Genomic DNA, 14,149 nt, shown 5'->3' on the forward strand with positions numbered 1-14,149 from the left:
GGACCCTGAAGGCAGGGCCAGGAGCCTTGGGCTTGAGACCCAGCTGTGCTGCTTACCAGCAGTGTGACCCTGGGTGGGTTTCCTCCCTAAGATGGAAATGCCCAGTCCTGTGTCCAAAGACTGTCATGAGGACAAAGGGAGGCCATGTGCTGAGCGCCTGTGCCCATCAGCTTCACCATCTCCCAGGGGCGACTGTCCTCCCAGAACCGGCACCTTAGAAGCTGTGAAGGCTTTAAAGGCCCCTCCTGTTACCGGCCTGTGCTAAGCACTGTACTTTGCAGGCATCTTCTTATGGCCCATACCATCTCTATCCCCATTGCACAGATGGAGAGTCAGGGAGAGGTGTTGTACCCAGGCTGAGAAAAGGGTCAGGGGGGACTTGGGTCTGGGTGGGAGTGGGGGGAATGTTGGGAGAGGAAGAAGCTGGAGCTGAGGCCTCCAGAGAGAGAAGGGGCCAGAGAGAATCTTTGCCTTTGCTCAGGGTCAGCCCTGCTCAGAAGATGAAGCAAACCAGGCGACCATGGTCACACCTCACTCCTCCACCTCGGGCTGATGGTCAGTCATTGCTGTGGTGATGATAATATTATCATACAATGGTCCTGATGATGTCTTTACTGTCACTGTTGTTATTGTGGGAGAGGGCACAGCCCACTCGGACACACAGCGCGGGTCCTGGGGAGGCACACTTTTTTCCCTCGCTCGACCTTGGGATCTGCTAGGCCCCATGCAACACCCCCACGTTAAGTGCATGCTGTCATAGCCCAGTCCTTCCCCTGTGCCCTGTCCCCAGAACCACCCTACCCTGGCCATTCTCTGGTGTCTCAGAGCATAAGCACAGCCCTCTGGAAGGCCCTCAATGGGACAGGTGCCTAGCACTGGGTTCGGAGCCAGGAAAACACCCCCTTCCATGAGAGCCTAGGTGGGGTAGGTCATGCTGATCTCGAGGGTGTGGCGGCTTGAAGCAGGATCTCAGTTCCCTGACCGGGAATCAAACCCAGGCTGTGGCGGTGAAAGTGCTGAATCCCAACCACTAGACCACGAGGGCCGGTGGGCTTGAAACAGGACCTCAGTCCTTGTCTTCTTTGAAGAAAGGATTCAGCAGAGAGAAAGAAGGTAGGGAAGCAGATAAAGCGTTTATTAGAAGAAAAGTCCATGCGGAAAGACACACGGATGGGCTCAGAGAGAGAGAGAGTCATGCTTTTGGGGTGGCTTGAATTGCTTATATGGCTGCAGTTCTCCGGGTTCCCTCTAGCCAATCACCTTGATTCATCTTGCTTTGTGCCCATATTTGGTCTGACTCAGGGTCCTACCCAATGTGCACAGGCATCTTTTAGCCAAGATAGATTCCAGCGTGAGAGTCTCTGAGAGGTTGGCAGGACATATTATGGGCTAGCGCCCCCTCCATTTTCTGACCCCTGAGGAACCGTTTTGTGCATGTGTAGTCCAGGAGGTCTCCTTGACCTCAAGAATGAAAAATATGGTAGTCTTTTTACTCAGGCAGAGCTGAGCTTCTCTCTGCTCCTGCCTTTATCTTTTCCTTGAAATGTCAGCAGGAGACAAGCTCCAGCTGCTGAGCCTGGAGCCCGTCTACCTTCTACCTCAATGCCAGGGTCTGTTCACCCCGACTGCCTGTGGAGGTATCCACTGGCGTGCCAGAACTGTCTGGGAACATGTGTGTGTGCGACTGTGGTTGTATAAGTCTGCATGTATGAACCTGTGTGTCTGAGTTTCTGTGTCTGTGAGCATCTCGATTGTGAACGTGAATTTCCCACTGCACAGCACTGAGACATTGAGTGTCTCTCTGTTTTTCTCTGTACGCATTTGTGTCTGCACCTTTGTCACTGAATGAATGTACATTGGTTGTGCAAATCCGTGTGTGTGTCTGTGTCTCAGGGCATATGGGTCCGTGGAGTTGTGTCTGTGTTTTATATGTGTGTGACTGTGCTGTGTGTGAAGTTGCTGTCCCTTTGGGTGTTCCTGATTGTTTCTGTGTGTTTGTCTTCTTTTTGTGCCTGTGTGTATGTGGCTGTGTTCTGTGTCTATGTCTCTGCCTACATGTCTGTGTGTGTGTGTGTGTGTGTGTGTGCGCGCGCGCGCGCGTGTGTGCGCCTCCTTGGGGTGTGTGTGGGTCTGCCCTGGGGGGCTGTCTCACAGGGCCCTGAGTATGTGTACTTGTGTGTGTATGTGTGTGTGTTCCCCCCAGGGTGTCCTTGCCTGCGTTGGTCTGTGTGTGAGCTGTCCATGAGCCCAACACCTGAGTCCCCAGGTGAGGCTGGGGGTGATTCTTTACCTGTGCGTCTCTGTGTTTGTGATGTCTGTATATTACCCTGTGAGTGTGTGTATCTGTGCACCTCAGAAGAGGGCAGCTGCAGAGGGGATCTCCCTCTCGGTGACCCCCCAGGAATGGGTGAGAAGGAGACAATGTGCGCTTCTCTCACCCCCAGGCTCAGCCTCTTCTGCCTCTGCTCCTTCCAGCCTCTGGTGGTTCCATCTCAGGCCAGAAGGATGGATGGAGTAAAGGGTTAGTTCACAGGACCACAGGCCAGGGGGGTCAGAGGGCTCTGGATGGCAGAGCGGATTACACAGTATAAGGAGAGGTGTGTGGGGAGGACTCCTGGGTCCCTGGGAAGGGCTGGACGAGTCCTGCAGGGTTCCTGGGGCCCCAGAGGGCAGGTACTCACTCACCTGCACTGGTCCAGGCTGGGACCTGCAAGCAGCAACAGCAGCAGCATTATTGGTGGGACGAGAGGCAGTGGGTCCACTGGAGGGTGCAGGTGAGGGGTGGTGTGGCAGGCAAGTGTCGTCACCAGGCTGGGCTGCCCTCCCCTCTTCTCCATTCCCCAGACACCACACTTGCCCTTCCTCCCACCTCACCCCCAGTTGGGTAGAGGCAAGCCAGGCAGGAGCAGACCCCGGGGGCCACATGGACTGTTCCTCCTAGACCTCTATGTCCTGGTCGTCGACTGGGTCACAGAGTCTCTGGAACCAGGAGGGAGAATCAGGCCCTGGGGCAGTCTCTGATGGGGGTTGGGGGAATTACGAGGGACAGCATTTAGCACTGGATCTTTCCCAGAATAATCGCACAACAGACTCACTGTGGATGCTGAGTCAGTATTTAATTTGCTTCAGCCCCATTCTGAGCGCTCAGCTGGGCGATCTGAAAGGAACAGGGAACTTGGAGGAAGGACAGTGATTGATATTAATTTAAACGAACACAAGTGCTGGAATGTTGACACTCCTGGCTCTCTCAAGTCAACTCTCTCAGCGCTCCTCTCCTCACCCTCACCATCGTGAGGGACCTGAGGCCGCCAGGCCTTTGGCCAGCATCACACAGTGGTTTCTGAGTTTACTGCCAATTACATCTGACCAAACTCCTTCTTCCGGAGTTCACTTCTTTTTATCTTGCCAGTGATGGTTTTGGGCAGCTCTGAGACAAACTCCACCTGGTTGAGGATAAAGCAAACACATTCTGACTAAGTCCCCCCGTCATTTTTTATCAACCCTCAGCTCTCCTCCTTGGCCCTCTCACAGTCCCCCAGACAGGCTGGCGCCATGTGGGGGCCTTAATGGGGTCCACCATTTATGTCAGATTCTCCTCTGACCTCCTGAAGTTGGATGCAGCCCTTTGATGTACTTTGACCAGTGAAATATGAGAAGGAGTGAAGTGTGCCACCTCTAACAGAAAAGGTGGGAGTCATTGAGACAGGCCACCCCTCTGTCCATCTCTTCTAGTGCTCTGGGAGGTACCTACGTGGTGGCTGCTCCTTTATCCTGGTCCCAGGATGAGGGGATGTGGAGCAAAGGCTCCGGGAAAGCTATGGTGGACAAGTGGCGTGAGCAAGAAAGACACCGTCCTTGTTATAATCCACTGCAACTTTGGGACTCTTTGTTACCCACAGTAACATGTAGCCCTTCCTGACTGGTACGCATCCTCTACTCTACTCTCGATAAAGCATCAGATGCTAATGTTAGCAGCATGAACTCTTTTGTCAGATACACATGGGGTTGAATTCCAGCTTCTATTTACTCTAATCTCAGGCAATTTACTTTGAGTCTCTAAGCCTCAGTTTCCTCTCTGTAGACTGGGATGATTATCTCAGGTTGTGGAGAGGATTAAATGAAATAATAATGCATGTAAAGCATTGAGTCTAGTACACACAGTAAATGCTCAATAAATATTAGCTATATAGCTTTATAATATGTATTGATTGTAAACATTCAGACAATGCAGCAAAGTATTACTACAAAAGAAGGAAATTTTAACTTGTTTTTAAACATATCAGATAGCACTACGTATGTTATTTCTTAGCCTGCTTTTTTATCTCAATAATATATTATTATGATATTTTATGTTAGAAATCTGCATCATCAGTTTAAATTACAGAATAATATTAAATTCCATGAGTAATTTCATCATTTCTCTATTGCTGCACAGTTTTATAGCTTGTGCACAGCATTTAAAACAAATGAAGTTGAACAAAAAATATCAGAATGTATTACATACTGTTAGGGTAAATATCATTATGTTCTTTGTTGTTTGCTATGTGTGTATATGGGTGTTGGGTTGCAATACAGAATCTATTTCTCACGACAGAATGTTTTTTAATAGCTTGGAAGTTGCTGGTTTGGGTGTCTTTTTCAAATTTTGAAAGATTATAAATAACCTTCCTGGATATCCTTGGGCAATTGTCTTATTTTTTTCTTTAGGCTGACACTCCAGCAAAGGATGAGTTTCTGACACAGGATCGAGGTTCCATCCGATTCAGTGGGCTCCCTCACACCCCTAAGCTGAAATGCTTCTTCTGCAGAGAAAAATATTAGTGCTCTTGGCTACTTAGGCTTCACCCCAGACACTGTATGAGACTTGAGGCAGTGGAGCCCCCAGAACCACTCACAGGGACCAGACCCCATCCATCTGCTCTCGCTCACCTTCCTTGGGTACTTGTACGGGGCTGTCACTGACTTCACATGCTGCTGCAGCTCCTTGGTGAGCTGGTCTCGATCATGGGACAGGAAGTTTGGGGTCAGGACAATGAAAGCCTTCACTACCTGCAGTGAAGAAGCAGAGTGGAGGCTCAGAGAGAGGGACAACCAGAGCATAGTTTAAGGAGTAAATGCCTGGGACTTCCCTGGAGATCCAGTGCTTAAGACTCCACACTCCCACCACAGGGGCCGCGGGTTTGAGCCCTAGTCAGGGAACTAAGATGCCGCATGCCATGCCACACTGCACGGCCAATAAATAAATAAATAAAACTTTAAAAATAATTTTCAGGGCTTCCCTGGTGGCGCAGTGGTTGAGAGTCCTCCTGCCGATGCAGGGGACACGGGTTCTCGCCCCGGTCCGGGAAGATCCCACGTGCCGCGGAGCGGCTGTGCCCGTGAGCCATGGCCGCTGAGCCTGCGCGTCCGGAGCCTGTGCTTCGCAACGGGAGAGGCCACAACAGTGAGAGGCCCGCGTTAAAAAAAAAAAAAAATAATAATAATAATAATAATTTTCAGTTTTAAAATTTTTTTAATTAAAAAAGTTTTTTTTAAATAAAATAAATGCTTACGAAATTAATGGGAAAACAAACTGACAGCAGAGCCTTTGGAAATCCCAGGTTCAAATCTCAATGCTTCCAATTTCCACTCTTTGCCTTGGAACATTACTTAACCTATGTTAATCTCGATCTCCTTCTCTGCAAAATGGGGAGAGGACAGGTGCATTCCTCATCAGGTTCACGTAAAGATTTCATGAGATAATACACATAAAACGTGAAGCCAGGGCTTCCCTGGTGGTGCAGTGGTTGAGAGTCCGCCTGCCGGTGCAGGGGACACGGGTTCGTGCCCTCTTATGGGAGGATCCCACATGCCGCGGAGCGGCTGGGCCCGTGAGCCATGGCCGCTGAGCCTGCGCGTCTGGAGCCTGTGCTCCGCAACGGGAGAGGCCACGGCAGTGAGAGGCCTGCGTACCGCCAAAAAAAAAAACAAAAAACAAACAAACAAAAAAACCCGTGAAGCCTGTTTAAATGTATTTGTATTCCTATCATTGTTAATATCACCATTTTCACTATTATTTTAGGTAGAGTTCTATGGGCATTTAATAATAGTTAAGACCTTGTGGGCATTTAATAACGTTGGTAATTTATTAGTTTCCTATTATTATTCATGTCCTCATTTAACTTCTCAGAGATTGTACATAGAAGGTGTTCAATAAACACTTGTTGAATCAAGGATGCATGCTCTGGAGCCAGAGTGCTCAATTTCCCACCACTTATTAGCTGTGTAATCCAGGCAAGTTATTTAACCTCTTTATGCCTCTGTTTCCTTCTCTGCAAAAAGGTATTAAAAGAGTCCTTAATTCATTGTGTTCTGTGAGGGATAAATGAGCTGACACCCAGTAAGAGCTGATTAACTGCTAGATGGCAGCAGCAGCAGCATTCTCTATCAGCATCGTTTCAGTCACAGATGAGGCCACAGTGCCCCCTGCTGACCACATCGTGTAAGCGCACATGCACATCAACCATGCCCTCGCTTCACCCTAGGTCCAAGGCTGGGTAGGTATGGCCGGGAAGTTTTCCCCTCACCTGCCTTCCCAGTCCCACGCCCAGCCACGATGACCTCCACGTCCCGTTCCTCACCTCCCCTCGAATCGGGTCCGGGCTGCTCACCACAGCGGACTCAGCCACCGCTGGGTGCTCTGCCAGGGCGTTCTCCACTTCTGCCGGCCCAATGCGGTACCTGCAGGACCAATGGTTCCTTCTGAGCCAATTCCCGGGCGAGGGTGACCCAGGCCCTCAGATCGCATCTTTTGGAGAGACACATCTTCCCTTGGCACGGAGGGTATCTGTCACAGGGCGCCAGGGCCTGTGTAATGGGACTGAAACGTGAAGTCCTGAACGTTCCATGCTAAGAAATACAGGGCTCAGGTGCCCCCAGGTGAGAGAGGAGGTGAATGCTTCATCCTCCCAGAGCTCTGGGGTGGCTCAAGCTCAAGCAGCTTCCCCTGCCGTGAAAACTCCTTAGCTTAAACATTTGTACAAATTTTACAGCCTGTTCCTCACTGTATCAGCATTGGTTTTAGAAATGAAAAGCAACAAACTCAATTTTCCTGAAATTCCCAAGAAAACATGTTATTCTAGTGTAACGTGTCAATTTTTTCCTTTATAAACCATGTAAGAGTTAGGAACAACAGACTTGGAGTCAGACCGCCTTTGTTCAAATCTGGCCTGCACCCTGTACTGTCTTTGAAACTTCAGGCAACGTTTTTCACTGCTCACTGACTCCGTTTGCTCATGTAAAATGGGCATAATCATAGGAATTCCCTGGCTGTCCAGGGGTTAGGGCTACGTGCTCCCACTGCAGGGAGCACGGGTTCAATCCCCGCTCGGGGAACTGAGATCCTGCATGCCGCGCACTTGGGGCCTCCACACACATACCCTCCCCCCACAAAATAAAATAAAATAAAATAAAATAAAATGGGCATAATCACATCTACCTTACAGCATTGGGAGGTGGTTCGTATAAAGCTCTACAGAGAGTACGGTCACATAATACGTATTCCAGAAAGGTGAATTTTATTATTGTTTTTGTTGTTGTTATGTGCTTCTGTGACATGTGGTTCACTACAGGAGCACACATAATAAGGTCCCTCAACAAATAGGGCCCAAAGTCAAGTCTTCCTTCCCAGTGCCTCTAACTTGCACGATGTCTTACTTTGGTTCAGAGTTAGGCTGAGAGTCCATCACCAAGGCATGAAGGAATGTCTGGGCATGCTACCTCCCACCAGGCTCGTGAGGGTGGTACCTTCTGGTTCAGCGTCAGCCACACCTACCCGGAGGCATTGATGACATCATCAGCTCTCCCCAGGAACCAGAAGTAGCCTTCTGCATCAATAGTTGCTCTGTCCCCACTGTTGTAAAAGTCCCCACACTCCACTTCGGCTGTCTTCACCGGGTTACTCTGCAAAGACAACGACACTCCTCTGTCAAAAACAGTGAGTTTATAGAGATGATGAGCTACAACAATGAGCTCGGATCTGGGTTTGAATCCTGCTTCTGGCTCTACCTGGCACCTGGGCATTTTTTATAATCTCTCTGAGTCTACTTTCATTACATGCAAGCACTCAATGCATGCCCGTGGTCGATTAGTGAACAATGTTCAACCAATTTTAAGAACAATATTTTTTTATTTATTTCATTTATTTATTTATTTATTTTTGGCTGCGTTGGGTCTTCATTGCTGCACGTGGGCTTTCTCTAGTTGCAGCGAGCGGGGCTACTCTTTGTTGCAGTTCACGGGCTTCTCATTGCGGCAGCTTCTCTTGTTTTGGAGCACAAGCTCTAGGTGTGGGAGCTTCAGTAGTTGTGGCACGTGGGCTCAGTAGTTGTGGCTCACGGGCTCTAGAGTGCAGGCTCAGTAGTTGTGGGACACAGGCTTAGCTTCTCCGCGGCATGAGGGATCTTCCTGTACCAGGGATCGAACCCGTGTCCCCTGCATTGGCAGGCGGACTCTAAACCACTGCGCCAACAGGGAAGCCCATTGCCTCCGGTTTTTGGCAAGAGATACGTTTTCCACTTGAGATACCAGATCAAATTCTGTTTTAAACAAATGCTTTAAAGTAATTTGATTTAAAGTGAAAAATAATGTAAGTAATAATATACATGGTGCATGGATGTGGCAGAAAATAGTTGACGTGGACTTGAATGACTGACATTTAGGAGACACCACATCAAAGGGTACAGAAAAAGTCCCACCCCCAAATCATGTACCATTTGAACTGCTGTCCATCTCAGTGTACTCTGATACAGTTGACCTGACACATCCCTGTGGACATGTCTTCCCTGAAGGAAATGATATTTCTTGATGTCAATCATCTGAGGTAGGGTCAGAGATTGGAACCTTGCAGATGGGACTACAACACTCAAGGAAGGAATTCCTTTGTCTCTCCGGGCCTGAACTTCTTGGAAGTAGGTCTCAGAGCCATTGAAGAGCTCCTGAATGGTAGGAGAATAGTATCACATCTACCACACAGAGAGGGTCAGAGTCTACAGAGGCACCTAATTGAGTTCTTCACCTTGACTACTTTTAAAAAGTGCTACTGGTGGGTGATGTCAAGAAAACATGGCAAATGAGGAAGCTTTAAGGTCTCATTTCCCCCAAAAAACTACAAAAAAAGTACAAGAAGTTGAATTGACTATGTACAACATCTGGGAAAGAGTCAAAGGCTTAAAACAACCTTATAACTACCCAATCAAGAAAAAGCCATCTTAAAAATGGTACAAAGTTTTGTGACATTTTATTCACCCTTGCTCCAGCCTTTCTCCTGCATGGCAGTTTTGGTCTTGAGCAGATGACAGCCCAGTTCCCAGTGCCCCTGCTCCAACTAGAGACAGCAGAGAAGATCTCATTTGCAAATTATTGTACACACCTGTTGTAACCTGTCTGGGGATAATGGGAGGACTGAGCAAGGCACGCAGTTCATGTAACTCAGAATATAAGTGGGAAAAGCAATAGGCACTGTTCATAGAAGCTACCTGGAAGACTACAAAACTAAAAGGTACCTAAGGTAAGAAATTATGGGTGGAGATATACAATAGATCATCAAGGTCTGGAGGAGAAGCTGGGGTGAGATTCTTTCAAGAAATTAGGATATTCAAGACAGCTGTGCACATGGCGGTATTTAGAAAACCATGCACATACCTGAGCAAGACGTGTGCTCACAGGAGTCCTAAGAAGACCTTAAGGTTTCACCTCAGACTGATCTCTAGGCGCAGAGCAAGCTGAGCTAAGTGGTGAAGGAGTACCCCAGCACAGACCTAACTTGTACATTGGTTGTTCTCTCCTTTTTGTTGTGATTGGTATTTTTGTTTGTTTGACCTCTTGACACTCAAGAAAATCTCTGTCAAAACATTAGCTGAACATGAGCTAAATGATCAGAGACTTCAGTGTGATCACACATGGCCAATAATTGTCGTTGCAAGAAGAGTTTGGAAACGTCTCAAAACAAACATACTGTTATAGGCTTCAACAGTCAACAAAACGAAACAAGAACAACAACAAAACCCCAGACACCCCAACCCCCAGGGAAGCAGGAGAATCTGATTTCCAGAGTTACCACATTGTAATAGTGAGAGGCCCAATATTCAACTAAAAATTACAAGACATACAATGAAACAGAAATCATGCCTCAGGACTTCCCTGGTGGTCCAGTAGTAAAGAATCCACCTTCCAATGCAGGAGAAACGGGTTCGATCCTTGGTCGGGGAACTAAGAGCCCACATGCTGTGGGGCAGCTAAGCCCGTGCACCACAACTACTGAGCACGTTTGCCTCAACTAGGCAGTCCTCATGCTGCAAACTACAGAGCCCACACACTCTGGAGCCTGTGCACCATAACTAGAGAGAGAAAATCCACACGCCACAACTAGAAAGAAGCCCGCACACTGCAACAAAAGATCCCAGATGCCACAACAATGATCCTGTGTATTGCACTAAGACCCTACACAGCCAAAAGTAAAAAATAGATAAATAAAATAAATAAATATTTAAAAACATCATGCCCCATTCAAAGGAATGAAATTAATTGACAGAAACCATCCCTGAGGAAGCCCAGACATAAGACTTACTAGACAAACAGTTTAAATCAAGCTTGTTAAATGTGGTCACAGAGGTAAAGGAAGAAATGGACAAAGCACTACAAGAAGTCAGAAAAGTGACATGTGGACAAAATGAGAATATCAACAAAGAGATGGAAATTATGGAAAGGCACCAAACAGACATTCTAGAAAAGGGCAATAACTAAAACAAAAAATTCACTGAAGTATTTGGCAGTAGTTTAAAACAGGAATAAGAAAGAATCAGAGAGTTGAAGACAGAACAATAGAAGTTATTGGGTCTGAGGAGCAAACAGGAAAAAAATTGAAGAAAAGCAAACAGAGCCTAATGGACTTGCATGACACCATCGAGCAGACAAACATGTGCATTATGAGAGAAGGAAATGAGACAGAGAAAGGGACAGGAATAGTATTTGAAGATATAGGGGCAAAATCTTCTCAAATGTAATGAAACACATGAATTTACAAATACAAGAAGTTCAAAGAAATCCAATAAGATAATCCCAAGAGACCCACACCAGGAAACATAAAAATCACAATATTGCAAGCCAAACAGAATCTTGAAAACAGCAAGAGAAGTGACTCATCACATACAAGGATCCTCAGTAAGATTATCAGTTGATTCTCATAGGAAACCTTGAAGGCCAGAAGTCGTGGGATTACATATTTAAAGTGTTGAAAGAAAAAAACCTGTCAATCAAGACTTCTCTATCTTGCCTTCAAAACGCTCCTTAAAAATGAGGGAGAAATTAAGATATTTTCAGATAAAAGCTGAAGGCGTTCATTGCCACTAGACATGCCCTAGCAGATATGGTAAAGGAGTTCCTACAGGTTAAAATGAAAAGACTCTAGACATGTGTCAAATCCATATAAAGATATCTTTGGAAAAGTTAAGCGTGTGGGCAAATGTAAAAGCCAATATTACTGTAATTTTGATTTGTGACTCCACTTTTAATTTTCTATAGTATTTTTTTTTATTTATAAAAAAATTCTAAGTCTATATTTTTGGGTACACAGTGTACAAAGATATAATTTATGGAATCAGTATCAGAAAGAGGGGACAAAGCTCTATGGAAGTAGAGTTTCTTGTTTTTGTTTCTTTAATGCTTACATGTTTTTAATGAGGTAGCATTGGTTTATAACATCATATGTTTCATGCATACATTATAATTTGACTTCTTTATACACTACAGCACGCTCACCACAAAAACTCTAGTTTCCATCTTTTACCATACAATTGACCCTCTTTACTCACTTTGCCCTCCAACCCCCATCCCCTCTGATAACCATTAATATGATCTCCATATCTATGCTTTTGTTTTGTTTGTTTGTTTTTCTAATATTCCACATATGAGTGGAATCACAGGTATTTGTCCTTCTCTGTTTTGTTGATGGTTTCATTTGTTGTGCAGAAGCTTTTTAGTTTGGTGTAGTTCCATTTGTTTGCTTTTGTTTTTGTTGCCCTTACCCGAGGAGACATAGCCAAAAATATGTTGCTAAGACCAGTGTCAAAGAGCACACTGTGTATGTTTTCTTCTAGGAGTCTTATGGTTTTAGGTCTTACATTCAAGTTTTTTAATCCATTTTGAGTTAATTTTTGTGTATGACGTCAGATAGTGGTCTAGTTTCACTCTTTTGTCTGTGGCTGTCCAGCTTTCCCAACATCATTTATTAAAGAGACTTTCTTTTCTCCATTGTAGATTCTTGGCTCCCTTGTCATAAATTTGTTGTCCATATATGTGTGAGTTTATTTCTGGGCTCTCAAATATTTCCATTGATCTATGTGTCTGTTTTTCTGCCAAATTATTTTGAATAGTATAACTTTGTAGTATGATTTGAAATCAGCAAGTGTGATCCTCCCACTTTGTTCTATTTTCTCAGTGAGGATTGCTTTGGCTACTTGGGGTCTTTTGTGGTTCCAGACAAATTTAGAATTCTTTGTTCTATTTCTTTGAAAAATGTTATTGCAATTTTGATATGGATTGCACTGAAGTTGCAGATTACTTTAGGTAAAATGAACATTTTAACAATGTTATTCCTTCCAATGCATGAGTATGAACTAGTTTTCCATTTCTTTGCTGCTTCTTCAATTTCTTTCAACAATGTCTTATAGTTTTTCGTGTACAGGTCTTCTACCTCCTTAGTTAAATTTATTCCTAAGGATTTTATTCTACTTGTTGTGATTGTAAATGGGATTTTTTTCTTAATGTATTCTTCTGCTAGTTCATTGTTATTATATATAAATGCAACAGATTTTTGTATACTGATTTTGTACCCTGCAACTTTCCTCTTTTCATTTATTAGTTGCAATAGTTTTTGGTGGAGTCTTTAGGGTTTTCTACATATAAAATCATGTCATCTGCAAATAAGATGACAAGTAAAATTTGTCACCTTTCCAATTTGGATGACTTTTATTTCTTTTTCTTGCCTATCTGCTGTGATTAGAACTTCCAATACTATGTTGAATAAGAGGGGTGAGGATGCTCATCCTCGTCTTCTTCCTGATTTTAGAGGGATGGCTTTCAGTGTCTCACTGTTGAGTATGGTTTTAGCTGTGGGTTTGTCATAAATGGGCTTTATTATGTTGAGGTATATTCCTTCCATACCCACTTTATTGAGAGTTATTTTTAATCATAAATGGATGTTAAACATTGTCAAATGATTTTTCTGCAACTGTAGAGATAATCATATGATTTTTATTCTTTGTTAATGTGGTGTATCACATTGCTTAATTTGCATATATTGAGCCACCCTTGGATCCCTGTAATAAGTCCCACTCCATCATGGTGTATAATCCTTTTAATGTATTGTTGTATTAGGTTTGCTAATTTTTTAAAAAAATTATTTATTTTTGGCTGTGTTGGGTCTTTGTTTCTGTGCGAGGGCTTTCTCTAGTTGCGGCGAGCAGGGGCCACTCTTCATCACGGTGCACGGTCCTCTCACTGTTGCAGCCTCTCGTTGCAGAGCACAGGCTCCAGACGCGCAGGCTCAGTAGTTGTGGCTCACGGGACTAGTTGCTCCGCGGCATGTGGGATCCTCCCAGACCAGGGCTCGAACCCGTGTCCCCTGCATTGGCAGGCAGACTCTCAGCCACTGCACCACCAGGGAAGCTCAGTTTGCTAATATTTTGTTGATAACTTTTGCATCTATGTTCATCAGAGATACTGGCTTGCAATTTTATTTGTTGTGTGTGTTATCCTTGTCTGGTTTGGTATCGGTCTAATGTTGGCCTTGTAAAATGAGTTGGGAAACCGTCCTTCCTCTTCAATTTTTTGGAATAGTTTGAATATGATAGGTATTAAATCTTCTTTGAATGTTTGGTAGAATTCACCAGTGCAGCCATCTGGCTTTCTGGGAGGTTTTCAATTACTGTTTCAATCTCCTTAATGTTGATCAGTCTATCCAGATTTTCTATTTCTTCATGATTCAATCTTAGAAGGTTGCATGATTCTAAGAATGTTTCCATTTATTCTAGGTTGTCCATTTTTTGTTCATAATATTCTCATAATCTTTTGTATTTCTGTAGTATCCATTGTTATTACGCCTCTTTTGTTT

General features: G+C 45.0%; 1 protein-coding gene across 1 annotated transcript in view; it reads right to left on the minus strand.

Annotated features, from left to right (window-relative positions):
* Positions 1–3,113: 3,113 nt before the first annotated feature.
* The window catches only part of LOC309832869 (acyl-coenzyme A synthetase ACSM1, mitochondrial-like), a gene marked incomplete at its 5' end in the record, with an annotated part of 44,254 nt that continues 33,218 nt past the window's right edge, over positions 3,114–14,149 (minus strand). The window contains 4 exons of the mRNA XM_082670883.1: positions 3,114–3,443; positions 4,930–5,049; positions 6,621–6,720; positions 7,814–7,941. Of these exons, the coding sequence (XP_082527009.1) occupies positions 3,357–3,443; positions 4,930–5,049; positions 6,621–6,720; positions 7,814–7,941 (435 nt within the window). The 3' untranslated portion in view covers positions 3,114–3,356. The remainder of the gene's footprint in view (positions 3,444–4,929; positions 5,050–6,620; positions 6,721–7,813; positions 7,942–14,149) is intronic.

This window comes from Grampus griseus (genome assembly GCF_964374135.1).
Source record: "Grampus griseus genome assembly, chromosome: 14".
NCBI lineage: Eukaryota > Metazoa > Chordata > Mammalia > Artiodactyla > Delphinidae > Grampus > Grampus griseus.